General features: G+C 42.5%; 1 protein-coding gene across 1 annotated transcript in view; it reads left to right on the forward strand.

Annotated features, from left to right (window-relative positions):
* Positions 1-3,450: 3,450 nt before the first annotated feature.
* The window catches only part of LOC106580054 (GDNF family receptor alpha-2), a 73,928-nt gene continuing 63,481 nt past the window's right edge, over positions 3,451-13,897 (forward strand). The window contains exons 1-2 of the mRNA XM_014160630.3: positions 3,451-4,059; positions 6,096-6,404. Of these exons, the coding sequence (XP_014016105.1) occupies positions 4,020-4,059; positions 6,096-6,404 (349 nt within the window). The 5' untranslated portion in view covers positions 3,451-4,019. The remainder of the gene's footprint in view (positions 4,060-6,095; positions 6,405-13,897) is intronic.

Here is a 13,897-nt window from a genome sequence, read left to right on the forward strand (position 1 = left end):
CTAAGTTTTGATTGCAATACTGGGTGGGGTGAATATATTTTATATGACATACATGATTTTTTTGTTAACTTGTAAATAGTAGCCTACAGCAAAGTGTGTTTAAATCATTTCTACCTTGTTAACAATTTCTGATAGTTCGTTTTTGCTGCCATGTGGGGTTTAGCTTGCTTGAGGCTGCTAACTGAGGAGTGTTAATTCACCTGTTTCCATACATGTTTCATTTTAAAACATTTATCATACAAAGGAGTTGTTTAATCGAACTGCTTAACTATTTATCTGTACATGGAATTGTATTTGTTTGTTTTTTTACTCATTTTTTTGTAATCTAAATTATATGTGAAGAAGGCAACAAAGATGCAGAATCATCTGGCCAAGTGCATAAATTTCCCTCAGCGCTCACAACAAGCAACATCTGACAAAGTCCCTCTACTTCTATTCGAGGTGAAAATGATGAATCAGACACCTTATCAATAGCAACAACACATGGTTCTCCTGGAATCAGAAGTTTTTTTGACTCAATGGAGGAACGTAGTCATAGAAATGCTGATGAATGTCTTGCTCGAGCTGTGTATGCAACTGGTTCACCTCTGATGCTCACAGGCAATGTGTATTGGAAGAGATTTCTGAATGTTCTATGCCAAGCATACACCCCTCCAACCAGACATGTTTTATCTACTCATTTGCTGGATGCAGAGTTCAACAGAGTTCAAGTGAAGGTCAAGCAAATCATAGAGAAAGCAGGCTGTATTGCAATCATCTCTGATGGGTGGTCGACTGATCGTGGGCAAGGAATAATTAACTATATCATCTCCACCCCTCAACCAGTATTCTACAAGAGCACAGACACAAGGGACAACAGACACACTGGTCTCTACATTGCAGATGAGCTGAAGGCAGTCAATGACCTTGGATCACAGAAGGTATTTGCACTGGTGACAGACAATGCTGCGAACATGAAGGCTACTTGGTCTAAAGTGGAGGAGTCCTACCCTCACATCACACCCATTGGCTGTGCTGCTCATGCATTGAATCTGCTCCTCAAGGACATCATGGCACTGAAAACAATGGATGCACTCTACAAGATAGCCAAGGAAATGGTTAGGTATGTGAAGGGTCATCAAGTTATAGCAGTAATCTACCTCACCAAGCAAAGTGAGAAGAATAAGAGCACCACATTGAAACTGCCCAGCAACACCCGTTGGGGTGGTGTTGTCATCATGTTTGACAGTCTCCTGGAGGGGAAGGAGTCTCTCCAAGAAATGGCCATATCACAGTCTGCAGATATGGACAGCCCCATCAAGAGGATCCTCCTGGATGATGTATTTTGGGAGAGAGTGGTAAGCAACCTGAAACTCTTGAAACCTATAGCAGTAGCCATTGCACAGATTGAGGGAGACAATGCCATCCTGTCTGATGTTCAGACTCTGCTTGCAGATGTAACAGAAACTGCAGTTCTGAAATACATCAAAAAGCATGAAGACTTCTGCCTGAAGCCCATACACACAGCAGTGTACATGTTGGACCCCAAGTATGCTAGCAAGAGCATCCTGTCTGGTTCAGAGATCAACAAGGCCTATGATGTCATCACTACGTGTCTCGCCACCTAGGCCTAGATGAGGGCAAGGTTCTTGGCAGTCTGGCGAAGTACACTTCCAAGCAAGGGCTTTGGGATGGAGACGCAATATGGCAGTCGTGCCACCATATCTCATCAGCCACCTGGTGGAAGGGACTTTGTGGATCTGAGGCTCTTTCCCCTGTTGCCTCCTTCATCCTCCAAATTCCACCAACATCAGCTGCCTCAGATCGCAATTGGTCCTTGTTTGGGAACACACACACCAAAGCACGCAACATGCTGACGAATACAAGGGTTGAAAATTGGTGTCCATCCAGGAAAATGTTAGGCTTTTTGAGCCTGACACCGAGCCATCCTTAAGAAGGTTGGAACGTGACAGTGACGATGAGGCCTCAGAGTCTGATGTTCAAGAGGTGGACATTGAGGAGGTCCAGGGAGAAGACATTAAAGCCTGAGAGGAAGACAACCAAAGCATTACAGATGTATGTTGAAAACGTTTTTGGGAGATGCAATGGATCATTGGGGATCATTCAATATTCCCTTTTGTTGTTCAGTGAAATCATCCTATGTGAAGAGTCAACTCATTTAATTAAAGTTCAATTCTTATCTAAATTATCCTTTTTTTTCTATTGGAAGGATTTAATCATTTGCAATTACGTCTACTTATGATAAGGTAAATATATCCAATGCAAAAAACATCTACATTTAAATGGTATTAATATTAATTTGCATATATTCCCGTTAATTCCCATGTAATCCCGTTAATTCCCACAGAAATTTCTCCCTCTGAATATTCCCCCAAATGTGCAACCCTAGGGACAACCGAAGAACCCATTTAGATTCTAGAATCTAGATAGCATGTTTTTTTCCCCCAAGAGTGTGGATGGTATATATAAATTGATGAACCCATCAATGACATTACACCATTCAATACTATGTGAAGACTCTATGGCACACTTGAAGTCAAGGAAGTCGATTTTAACGACCAAAATGGCATCTCATGGAGGAGATTTTCAAGACATAAAATGCGCAGTTTGAGCTAGTCCAGGAAGTGACGTGGCATGCTAGCTCAGTGCTGCCCCTGTAACACATGACCATCTGACAGTTTATCATCATTATTAGGCACTGGCCATGCAGTTTTTCAATGTGCCTGTCTCTAAATAGACTTTGTTTTCAAGATTTGTAAAGATGTATGATGGCCAGAACCCATTTAAGCAATGAAGCGCAACAGTCATTTTTGTAAATGGGAAAGACATTTTGAAAAATGTAGGTTTTGTGCCTCAACATTTACTTCCTGGTTTGAGACCATGAATATAACGTCCCATGAAGTGTAATGATGGGATATAGTGGAAATGAATTAGCCTGTTGTTGTTATCTCTGCCATCTGATAGGTCTGCATTTGATAACTCTTTTAGACATGTAGGCCTACATGTTATGAACTGGCATTGACATGGTAAAAGTAGGGTTTGTGAATTCATGAATATACCTGACAAATAAATAACATGTATAACACATTTTGTGATGTGCAGGAACAGACAAATGTCCTGTCTTGACTTTTTAAAGAGGATGTTCGTTTTATGGTGAATGAGGTGATTGTGGAAGCATTAAAACAACAATTAATTTGATGACATACATGATACAGCCAATTCCGAAATGTCACAATCACTGAAGATAATTGCCTTAGGCCAGTAATCGAGCAGTCAACCAGAAGATGGACTCCTCTCATAATCATTTGACAGAAGCCATATTCTTGCATAAATAGCGTTCTTCATAGTTTTTCCAGTAAATGAGTGAGTCAGCATCGCCCTCTGCTGGTTTCCCGAAGCTCGTGAAATTAACTCCTGTGATGCCAGAACACTCAAAAAGAAGCGCAGATACTCAGAAAGTCAAAGGCGCGCGGCTTTTGGAGAGTCAAGTCTTCACTCGGCAATGTCCCTCATTCGTAGGCTACAGTAATTGTAGTTTCCGTATTCCTCCAGAGAAATGTCATTGTAAAAAGTTATCTGACATCATTATCGTTGCCAAATATTTTTTGGGGGCATATCGTTTCAAGTGTGGGAGCTGCGAACTGGATCATCAGAGCTTTTGATGCAGAGAGATGCCACAGTTCATTCGATATGTAAGGTGTATATATAGTCTACGACCTATGAAATAACTGCTCACAGACTGGGATTTAATTCCTTTACCAAGAGGATTTTGAGATTGTCATTTTTGTGTATTTCCGAATTTGGAATCTGGATTAATGAGAGTGGAAATTGTGAAGGCGCGTTCGGTAGCCTAAATTGTATTTTTTTTGCGCGAATATTTAAATTCTCCCAGTTGTAGTTACGACGGAATCAACTATTTGGAAAGGGAATTACAACACGTTTACAAAAGGAAGAAATTAAATCAGATCCTCACTTTGACAGCTTCTTGACCTTGAATCTAATTAGGCTACCAATTCTTTATGATGTGGATTTATTTCTACCCCGTTTTTTTTCTATTAGGTGAGACATTTATATTCTGATGGTTCTTAAGTTTTAAATGCAGACAAAACAATTTATTCAATTGCACGACATGCATGGAGATAGTTTTGTAATTGTTGTGAATATTCTACATTCATTAGGACTCTTTAATTTGAGGTTGTTTCGCCTATAGCCTACTTATTGTGAAATCAATCTTAAATTTCACTATCGGATCATTAAATGTATTACATTTCAATTGTTTCCTTAATTACCCATAGAGTGCACGTTTGAACTTATTAGGTGCAACATTTGACCTATACTCCCAACTTGTTGTTAGTGCAGATATGTATTGTCTTTTCTCATCTCCTCTGCCTATTTTATTAAGGTTGAGATAGTGAAATAACTCACATAAAGTTAATGCATAGCCTAAACATGATGATGATGATGTTGATGATCTGTCTTGTTGGTAGAAGATGCTCAATTAATGACTTACTGATAGTGGTTATATGCATAATTTAGTTGTACTGCATACTCCCTGTACTTTAAACCAATTGCAAAGTCTATAGCAATATCTCCCTTAGCAGTTTGCAGGTTTACCTGAAGGTATCTCTCATGTCAGTCTTTCCATCTAAATAGGAGTCAATGTTTGTGTCTTTCCTTGTCTATGCCATTCAAGAGATAAGCCTCTGTCTATGTTTGTTATTGATTTGACTGCCATACACAACAACAATATGGAACACTTTAATATTCTGAAGGTAAGTGCATTGGGATCAATGACCACACACAGGCAGCCCAATTCTGATATTTTGCCAAATTATTGGTCGTGACCAATCAGATCAGATATCTTGCTAATAAATGGGCAAAATATCAGAATTGGGCTGCCTGTGTAAACGCAGCCCATGAAGCATAACAGATAATAGACTGAAATATATCATATAACTAGTTGATGCATCAAATGCGTGTGTGCTAATCATAGCATACATACAGATGAACATGTCAAACAACAAATGACTTGTCAAACAACTATCATATATTTTCCTGGGTCTATTTGTCAAAGAAAATCTTGCACCTGTTTCATCCCAGTTGGCAAAACCGGTTGCAATGACGTCATGTTCGGGTTTTATACTGATTTCAAAATGACATTTTTAATACATCTCTTTAGTGACCAGACAAAACACATGTAACTGATTCGAATCTGGTTATCTGACCAGATAACAACCAAAATATGAAGTCTGTCCTCAGACTCCTTGATGCTGTTGTAATCTGGTAATCTAACGTATGTACAGCCAGAAATGTAGTTTACAACCAGAATATGTGATTATTATGTCCCATGCCAAATTCTGCCTCTGAGATTGCAGCATTGTAAGGAGTTTGAGTTTCCAATTGCACAGTAGCCTGCATTTATAATAGGTCTATCAGATTCTGCTCTTGAAAGAAGAGCAATATTATTACATTCTCAAGACGGTTTAGGACCAATATATAGTTCCTAATGGACAACATTTGGCACGGGATGTCATAATGATGTCATTTACTGGTTGATTTTTTGTTTGTTTTTGTAGCTAATACATTACGACCAAAGATGTATTTTTCATGACAACATTGAGACATGAAATATAATATGCCATATCTGGTCAGAAAACCATATAAAAATATTTCAACCCAAACATTGCATCAGAAAACCATCAGAATGGCGTCATTGCAACCACTTTTGTCCGCTGGGTGATTACACGGTTATTTAACTGCATTTCCTTATACCGTATGTGTATGTATTCTCTGCATGTTTCACATTCGTAAACAAAATGTCCAGTGATCAGAAATCCCTTACACCAGTGTTTCCTAAACCTCAATTAGTACCCCACAGCTATTCCACTTATTTCATGTATTCCAGTACTAGCACTCTTGAGTCAATTTTGTCAGATGTGCTAATTGTGGAATATATCAAACACATGGAACGCCTGGAGGTACTCAAGGAGAGGTTTCATACAGCACCAGCGACACGGTAAATCCATAAAATATTCCCATGCTTGTGTAACTCCATATGTCAGACCAATGAAACAGCCTCCTGTTCCCTCCCTCAGACGGGGTTGTGTCCTCCTGGGGTGTTTCCTCGTCGGCCCTGGTTGGGATGGGTGCCCATGGCTGGTTGGATTGCGTGAGGGCCAGTGACATATGCAACCAGAACCCCCAGTGCAGCTCCCGCTACCGGGTGATGCGTCAGTGCCTGGTGGGCAGAGAGAGGGACACCATGCTGGCCAACAGGGAGTGCCAGGCTGCCCTGGAGGTGCTGCTGGTCAGCCCGCTGTATGACTGTCGATGTAAAAGGGGCATGAAGAAAGAGCTTCAGTGTCTGCAGAGCTATTGGAGCATCCACATGGGCCTGACCGAAGGTGAGACTGAAATCAATTAATAAATTGTTTTAAAAAATTGTCTTGTACCATATACATAGATACTTGCATAATGAGATCTGCATGTATGTGTCACGCTCGTAGAAAAGGTTGGACCAAGGCGCAGCGTGATTTGAGTTCCACATATTTATTTAAAGTGAAACTAAGAAAACAACAAACATACAACGAACGTGAAGTCGTAGTGCTCAACACACTAACACAAAACAATATCCCACAAAGCAGGTGGGAACAATGACACCTTAAGTATGATCCCCAATTAGAGACAACGAACATCAGCTGCCTCTAATTGGGAACCATACCAAGAGCACCAACATAGAAATGAAAAGACTAGACCACCCCCTAGTCACGCCCTGACCTACAACACCATAGAGAACCAAGGGCTCTCTATGGTCAGGGCGTGACAGTACCCCCCCCCCTAAAGGTGCGGACTACGGCCACAAAACCTGAAACCAAATGGGGAGGGTAGGGGGGGTGACTAGTGTCGGTGGCGGCTCCGGTGCGGGTCAACGCCCCCGCCCAGACCCCGGATCCGGCCATGGCACCGGGCTGAACGCCGCGCCTGGACTGGGCATCGGCGCAGAGGAAGGCTCCGGCCTTGGAGCGGTACTGAATGCCGTGCCTGGACAGGGCAACGGCGCAGAGGAGGGCTCAGGCCATGGAGCTGGGTTGGACGCCGTGCCTGGACTGGGCACCGGCGCAGAGGAAGGCTCCGGCCATGGAGCTGGGTTGGCCGCCGTGCCTGGACTGGGCACCGGCGCAGAGGAAGGCTCCTGCCAGGGAGCGGGACTGGACACCATGCCTGGACTGGGCATCGGCGCAGGTTGCACCGGACTGATGACACGCTCCTCAGGTCGAGTGCGTGGAGCCGGCACAGGACGCTCCGGGCTGGAGAGGCGCACTGGAGGCCTAGTGCGTGGAGCCGGTACAGGTGGCACCGGACTGTTGACACGCACTCCAAGGTGAGTGCGAGGAGCTGGCACAGGACGTACCGGACTGGGGAGGCGCACTGGAGGCTTGGTGTGTGGAGCCGGCACAGGTGGCACCGGACTGGTGACAGGCTCTTCAGGTCGAATGTTGAGCAGAACACACTTAACCAACATCTCTCTCCTCTCTCTCTCTCCCAACTTCTCCATCGCCTCCCTGATGGTCTCTGGCTCTTCAGGGCAAGTGCGGGAAGCTGGCACAGATGGCACCGGACTGGTGTCACGCTCTTCAGCACGCCTGCGCTGCAGCATACTCCTTGCCAAAGTCATTCTCTGATATCCCTCCTCACACTGCTCCATCGACTCCCAGGCGGGCTCTGGCCCGCTCCTTGGCTCGGCCGACCACCCCTCGTGCCCCCCCCCCCCCCAAAAAAAATATTGGGATTTCTGTGGCCGTCCCCGGCGTTGTCGCTGTCCTTCCTGAGTCCTCTGCGACTCCCGCCAAGGAAGGGTCTCGTGTCCTCCCATGATCTCTTCCCAGGTCCAACTCACTTTTCCCTCCATTGCACGCTCCTTTGTTCCTTGTTTGGTGGGATATTCTGTCACGCTCATAGAAAATGTCGGACCGAGGCGCAGCGTGATTTGAGTTCCACATCTTTTATTACTGTGAAACTTAAACAAAACAATAAACAAACTACTACAAACGTGAAAGCCGTAGTGCACAAAACACTAACACAAACAATATCCCACAAATCAGGTGGGAGAAAGGGCTTCCTGAATATGATCCCCAATTAGAGGCAACAATTACCAGCTGCCTCTAATTGGGAACCATACAACTCACCAACATAGAAATAACATGACATGAACATCCCCTAGTCACGCCCTGACCTACAACACCAGAGAGAACCAAGGGCTCTCTATGGTGGGCGTGACAGCATGTGCATAGATAAGAATTAGAAACGGAATTTGATTTGGTGAAATGGTGTTGCAGCAGTAAACTGAATCAAAACACAGAATATATAGATGATAAACATATGCAGACAGAATAACTCTGCTATTATGAATTGTATATGTCATTGATTAAAAAAAAAAAATTGTTCGTGAACAAACACGTAATCAACAAATAGATCTAATTAGATACAGTGGCTACATGATCATCTAGGTCTCTTTAAAAAAAATGCAGAGAATAAGGAAAGTCTCATGGATTGTATGCTGCACCTGCTACAGGCTAGAGTGTATTCGCAAAGTATTCAGACCCCTTCACTTTTTCCATATTTTGTTAGGTTACAGTCTTATTCTAAAATTGATTAAATGAATTGTTTCCCTCATCAATCTACGCAAATACCCCATAATGACAAAGCGAAAAAACAGGTTTTTAGAAGTGTTTGCATTTCAGCCCTTTGCTATGAGTATTCAGACCCTTTGCTATTAGACTCAAAATTGAGCTCAGGTGCATTCTGTTTCCATTGATCATCCTTGAGCTGATTGGAGTCCACCTTTGGGAAATTCAATTGATTGGACATGATTTGGAAATGCCCACACCTGTCTATATAATGTCCCACAATTGGCAGTGCATGTCAGAGCAAAAACCAAGCCATGTGGTCGAAGGAATTGTCCGTAGAGCCCCGAAACAGGATTATGTCGAGTCACAGATCTGGGGAACGGTACCAAAACATTTCTGCAGCATTGAAGGTCCCCAAGAACACAGTGGCCTCCATCATTCTTAAATGGAAGAAGTTTGGAACCACCAAGACTCTTCCTAGAGCTGGCCGCCCGGTCAAACTGAGCAATCGATGGTCACTCTGACAGAGCTCCAGAGTTCCTCTGTGGAGATGGGAGAACCTTCTAGAAGGACAATCATCTCTGCAGCACTCCACCAATCAGGCCTTTATGGTAGAGTGGCCAGATGGAAGCCACTCCTCAGTAAAAGGCACATGGCAGCCCAATTTGAGTTAGCCAAAAGGCACCTAAAGGACTCTCAGACCATGAGAAACAAGATTCTCTGGTCTGATGAAGCCAAGATTGAACTCTGTGACCTGAATGCCAAGCATCACATCTGTAAGAATTTGGCACCATCCCTACGTTGAAGCATGGTGGTGGCAGCATCATGCTGTGGGGGTGTTTTTCAGTGGCTGGGACTGGGAAACTAGTCAGGATTAAGGGAAAGATGAATGGAGCAAAGTATAGAGAGATCCATGATGAAAACGTGCTCCAGAGCACTCAGGACCTCAGACTAGGGCGAAGGTTCACCTTCCAACAGGACAATGCCCCTAAGGACACACCCAAGACAAAGCAGGAGTGGCTTTGGGACAAGTCTCTGAAAGTCCTTGAGTTTCCCAGCCAGAGTCCGGACTTGAACCCAATCTAACATCTCTGGAGAAACCTGAAAATAGCTCTGCAGTGATGCTCCTCATCCAGCCTGACAGAGCTTGAGAGGATCTACAGAGAATAATGGGAGAAACTCCCCAAATACAGGTGTGCCAAGCTTGTTGCGTCATACCCAAGAAGGCTCGAGGCTGTAATCACTGCCAAAGGTGCTACAACAAAGTACTGAGTAAAGGGTCTGAATACTTATGTAAATATCATATTTCCGTTTTTAGTTTTTAATACATTTTCAAACATTTCTAAAAAACAGTTTTTGCTTTGTTATTATGTGGTATTGTGTGTAGTTTGATGAGCGGAAAAAAATATGTAATACATTTTAGAATAATACTGTAACATAACAAAATGTGTAAAAAGTCAAGGGGTCTGAATACCTTCCAAATGCACTGTATATTGATACCCCTGATGAAAAATATATGCTTTCCATTCTCTGTGAAATAATGGAGCAATAATGCAATTACAGCAGCAAGACCTGTTAGGGATGCGCTATTGGTTTTCACCTAAAGTGTTCCATATTATCATATTATTAGGTTATAAACCCACCGTTCAATGGCCTGGAGCCAGCCACTTGCACAATCCAGGAGGTAATATTTCACTTAGACCTTAGTCCTTCAAAAGCCTACTTCACATTGTCATAAGCGTGGCATGATGAATGTTTCAAGACATCACCGCAGCTGATGTCAAATCAGATCATAAGATCTAATGTAGTCAAAATCTTTGACACACCATATGCTATTCAACTGTGGCTAAGTCACTTTTACCAGGAGCTAACTTCCTATGGCACCAGTCAAGGTATGTCAGTCTCTATGCCTATGCTCTAGGATAGAGGGTTCAAGTGAAATGTTTGGACACTAAAGCAGGCCTATCTGAACAGAGTTACAATTGGACTTACAGTAGGCTACATACAGTAAGCTGTTTTGACAAATACAGACCTCCCCTGTGTCTTTCACTGAGGATACTTGACCGAACAATGCAACTGTCCCATTTTGGCACTGTCCAGGGAGATGAAACAGGCTTTAATGGAGGACAGGGCTCTTACAGTGCAGCTTTAATCTAATCATGATCCATTGTGCAGTCAACCAGGCTTTTGTTAACTGGAAACAATCACTATATAACATTGTTCTCTCGAAACAAACACGAGGGCCGATTCCCCACAGACCCTCAAAAACGCTGCAAGCCACTTAAAAAATGGTTGTGGACAAAACCCAGAAAAAGTTAGGATATTGTAGGAAGAGCACCAGCTTGAAATGTTTTCTCAGCAGATACGGGAATGTCTACGGGCTATGTAGATAATTCCTAAGAGCCAGCCTGTGTTGCTATTGACTAAAATAGCAAGTCTTTTAGGGAATTTTGGGGCATATTTATTAAAGGTTTGTGTGTGCTAAATTGCAGCAAAAATGTTGCATTCTCTGCATTTTGCATAAATAATTGTAGGTAGTGTTAATGAATTGTAGGTAGCGTCTGCTAAATTACATTTGAGTCATTTAGCAGACGCTGTTATCCAGAGCGACTTACAGGAGCAATTAGGGTTAAGTGCCTTGCTCAAGGGCACATCAGCACATTTTTCACCTAGTCGGCTCGGGGATTCAAACCAGCTACCTTTCGGTTATTAGCTCAATAATCTTAACCGCTAGGCTACCTGCCTAGACATTAAGAGGGGCGAATGTTAGAACATTAACAAAGATAAAATGAGCAAAGGCACACCATCTGCAAGTTTCCTATAAATTGATTGTCCTTTTATAATCTTCGTCTTCTATTCTTTTGATTCGTGGATTTCCAATATTTATATTCATGAAATGCTCTGAGCATAGTGCAGGGGTTAGGGCTTACACTCCTAGTGCAATGACAACCACAAATCTCACACATTAGCAGTCTTTACATTTCTGTTTACTGAATTTTCCCTTATTTGTGTGATAAAGAAGGCTATTTTGCTGTATTCCAAGATTAGTGACTGCTTAGACTTTGTTACACTGTGCATGTGGTAGTTTGGGCAACAAACTGGAGGGCGTTGCTGCTGTGAAAAGGACCAGCATTCATTGGGCTACTTGCGCTCCGTCTTTGGCACTCGTTAATATTGTACATGTGAACTGTTAATTGAGGTTTTAAAAGAAATGCCAGCTGAATGCAATGTGTCAGTGACAGATAATGGTTGGCCTTTTGAATAGGTCCTTCTCACTGCCGGACAACAGGGATTTGGAGTCTGAATCTATAAAAGGCGTAATTACTACGTGGGAAGCATACTCTTTAATAACATAAAGGTAGCTGCATTTCTCTTTCGATTAAGCCTCATGGAGAGAGCACAAGGGTTTGAGGCAGTTCCGGCCAGTCAGTTAAGAAGTCCCATTCTTCACATATCACCATTTTGTTCTTTCAAATGAAAGTGAATTGAGCAGATAGCTAAGAGAATTGAAGGCCTTTACGTGGGCGGTTTCCTTGCAGTTTAATTAGTAGAATATATTTCTACAGCAGGGAGCATACGTGAGTCTGTCTCAGGCCATTGTGAAATCTTACATGAAATAACGAAGTAAGCACTTAAAAAAAATGATTTTCCCGCTAGTATTCCAAAGGTCAGGAGCAGAATCTGTCAGTATTCCATGCTAATATCACTACACAGCTAATTTAGAGAGGGGAAATAGGAACCCTATGCCAGCTTGAGTATGTTATTCCTAGGACCCAAGCGGAGTCAAGGGAGAAACACATAAGGTTACAGAGGTACACAGTATTCCTCAGTGAAACCATCATTACCATGAGCAATGGTAGCAGTCACCAGCCATTACCTTAGCCATTCACTGTCATAAGGTGCACATTTCTCCAGTGAGGCAACGGGAGTTTGCTTCTGCATGCTGAATGTGTCCTCTGTTTTTACACATCTCGCCACGCTCGCTAGGTGGGTGCTTCATCATCAGAGGAAGAGACCTGTCAATATTTTTCTGGAACAAATCAATAGAGATTTTCAGGCCCCCCCAAAAACCTGTGAAAAGGATCAATGAAATATGATGACAGGGACGGCATTCTATGTCCTTGCAAATCCCTCTAATGATTCCTTTACTGTAACTGAAGATCTATCGAGCAGATTTCAATATGACTGAAATGACACCCAGAGTGGCTGCTATAGTTGGGAAATTCGCCCCTCTTACCCTGGCAGGAAGAGACAGACTATTTTGCCTTCTGAATACGGGCAAGTGGGGATTTGGATTTGTCCCGCCATAAAGGTTTATGGATGATTGAATGCGGATCATTGGAATCATGCGAATGGACTAGCTATCAGAGCCGTTGCCATTTTCTTCTACACAGATGGTCTTCAACCACTGAGAAATATGTAATCAATATTCTTCATTTATGCAAATATACCAGGTCAGCTTTAAACAAATAAGGTGAATGACAGCTATTAAAATGTACTTTGCTTCAAGCTATAAGCTGTTTGCCAAGACCGGAAAAATCCATAGGACACTTCCATCACCTCAGGAATGTACTCCTATTGATAATGAATATGGGATGGATTTTAGATTCTCTACAGCTTAAAACTCTTAAGCAGTCATCCACTGAATCAACTTAACCCAATGAGTCCCACCGTAACGCCAGCATGTTTCGACCTTCTAACCCCTTTTTTTAAAATGTGGTGTTTAAGCTACAGATTTCTGGGTTGTACCATCGGTGGTTATGATATCCCGATGGGGCCTGGGGTCGGGAATTTTTACAACAACGTCTGTGGAGTCTGAATGATTTGCGCTGCAAACTATTAAAAGCTATCTATAAAAAGCTGAAACTCTCACGAGCACGTACAAATTTTGCTCTATGACGCCCACAAGCTACACAAGAACTGTTAGAAGGTAAAAGGTTCTTCTACATAGAAGATCATCGGAAATCTCAGGACATAGTGTCTATAATACTGTAATAAGCTCACATATTTCCTGTCACAAACTCCATGCAGTTGTCGCTGACTAGTTGGATATTCATTTCTCACGGAGCAAAGAATTTCTGAACTTACAGCATTCATATAAATTCATTTTTATCAGATTTTTGTTTTGGCAGAACTCATTTTTGTCAATAAAACTCATGAATGCAACTGTTTATGTCAAATTGTTTTGTTTTCTACTTGTGGCCCTGGTTGTCCTGAAAATAAAATGGTCAAACACTTTGTTGTGAGGCTAAATATAAGGGCTGGACATG

Source organism: Salmo salar, chromosome 20 (assembly GCF_965601325.2).
Source record: "Salmo salar chromosome 20, fSalSal1, whole genome shotgun sequence".
Lineage (NCBI taxonomy): Eukaryota > Metazoa > Chordata > Actinopteri > Salmoniformes > Salmonidae > Salmo > Salmo salar.